This window comes from Pyxicephalus adspersus, chromosome 1 (assembly GCF_032062135.1).
Source record: "Pyxicephalus adspersus chromosome 1, UCB_Pads_2.0, whole genome shotgun sequence".
Classification (NCBI taxonomy): Eukaryota; Metazoa; Chordata; class Amphibia; order Anura; family Pyxicephalidae; genus Pyxicephalus; species Pyxicephalus adspersus.
This window is the reverse complement of record NC_092858.1, coordinates 146,461,557-146,462,945: the sequence shown is the minus strand read 5'-3', so window position 1 is coordinate 146,462,945 and position 1,389 is coordinate 146,461,557. Positions and strand designations below refer to the sequence as shown.

Genomic DNA, 1,389 nt, shown 5'->3' with positions numbered 1-1,389 from the left:
GTTGTCACATATTATCATTATTATATAGTATATATATTATATTTCATTCCTAAAGTGTGCAGGTCTAAATAAATATGTCAGGTATGTGTAATCTAGTGTGAATAATACAAGGCAAGTAAGGCTTATAAAAGAGTTCTGAACCAAAGCTGGATAACAAACCATTGCACTTGACAAATCTAAATGTAACCCTCCCCCCTTATTCTTCCTTTGTTAAACTCTAGGCTCTACCACATGTCTTTATACAAACTTGCAATGGAGTACAGTGTTTCCTTGCAAAATGTCACTCTGTGATTCACAGGAATCTAACCAGAAGGGCAGTGATTTCACTTCCAATGATGCAGGAGACTTGCATAGGATACCAATGCACTCGAGTATAAACCAAGATCCAAGATTTTTTTTTTTAGCTGATACCATATTACTCTTCCAATCTGATACATTATTAGATTTTGTTACACAGTTTACTTGAGGACACATCACCATCTAATTATTGCCAAGTATAATGCACAAAAGATCATTTAAATACAAGTGACCCACCATAATCAACTCAAACTGCAAACAACCTTTACATTTAAATGGAAAGTACTCTTTATTAAAATGTCTAGACAGATGTAACATTATCAGTAATCCATAGTTCCCAGACTTTTTACAATAGTATAATACTAAAATAGTAGATATATAATGATATATTGTCTGTTCTTAGCATTTATTTAACAGGTATGAAACACGTACGTGCTGATTACAGTACAGTCTTGATGGGTCCAGCCAGGCATAATTTGGTCCTTTTTCATTGGGAGCCATCAGTGACAGATACCAGCCATGGGTTTTCTTTTCTGGACTTTGGAACAGGTCCAAGTGGACACCGGATGAGCTACAACCTACAAGGAAATAAAGGATCCCTAATGATTATGGTTTACAGAATAATATTATGCTTAACATTTCAAAGGTCTTTTTGCTAAAAAGGAGGTGTAAAAATTATAACTAAACATTTTTTTGAATTCCTATTTATTGTCAAAGTGGTAAAAAATAGGGTATTTTCAGTGTAAGCTTTAATATTATAATATTAGCATTTTAAATGCTTGTACAGGGACTACAGAAGAACAGAAACACTGTGAAGATACATAGAATTATTTAAAATGTGGAAAGTGTTTTATTTTAATAAATGACAATATATTTTTATATACAGTGTGACATCCAGTTAGGGCTTACATCTACTTTAACTAAAATTTAGAATCACAGTATTCATTATCAGTGACAGCAGCACTGAGAGGTTGATAGATTGTTCTCTGCATTCTGCACTCATGCACGCCTGAAACTTAAGCTTTCTGAAGACATCAGCTATCCATGTATGAATAAACTTTCTAAGGAAGGATCAGTACACAGGCATGAATC

At 33.4% G+C, this 1,389-nt stretch overlaps 1 protein-coding gene across 1 annotated transcript in view; it reads right to left on the bottom strand.

The window, feature by feature from the left end:
- The window catches only part of LOC140343538 (adenine phosphoribosyltransferase-like), a gene marked incomplete at its 5' end in the record, with an annotated part of 4,645 nt that extends 3,770 nt beyond the window's left edge, over positions 1-875 (bottom strand). The window contains 1 exon segment of the mRNA XM_072430237.1: positions 730-875. Coding sequence (XP_072286338.1) covers positions 730-875 — 146 coding nt within the window.
- Between the last annotated feature and the right edge of the window lie 514 nt (positions 876-1,389).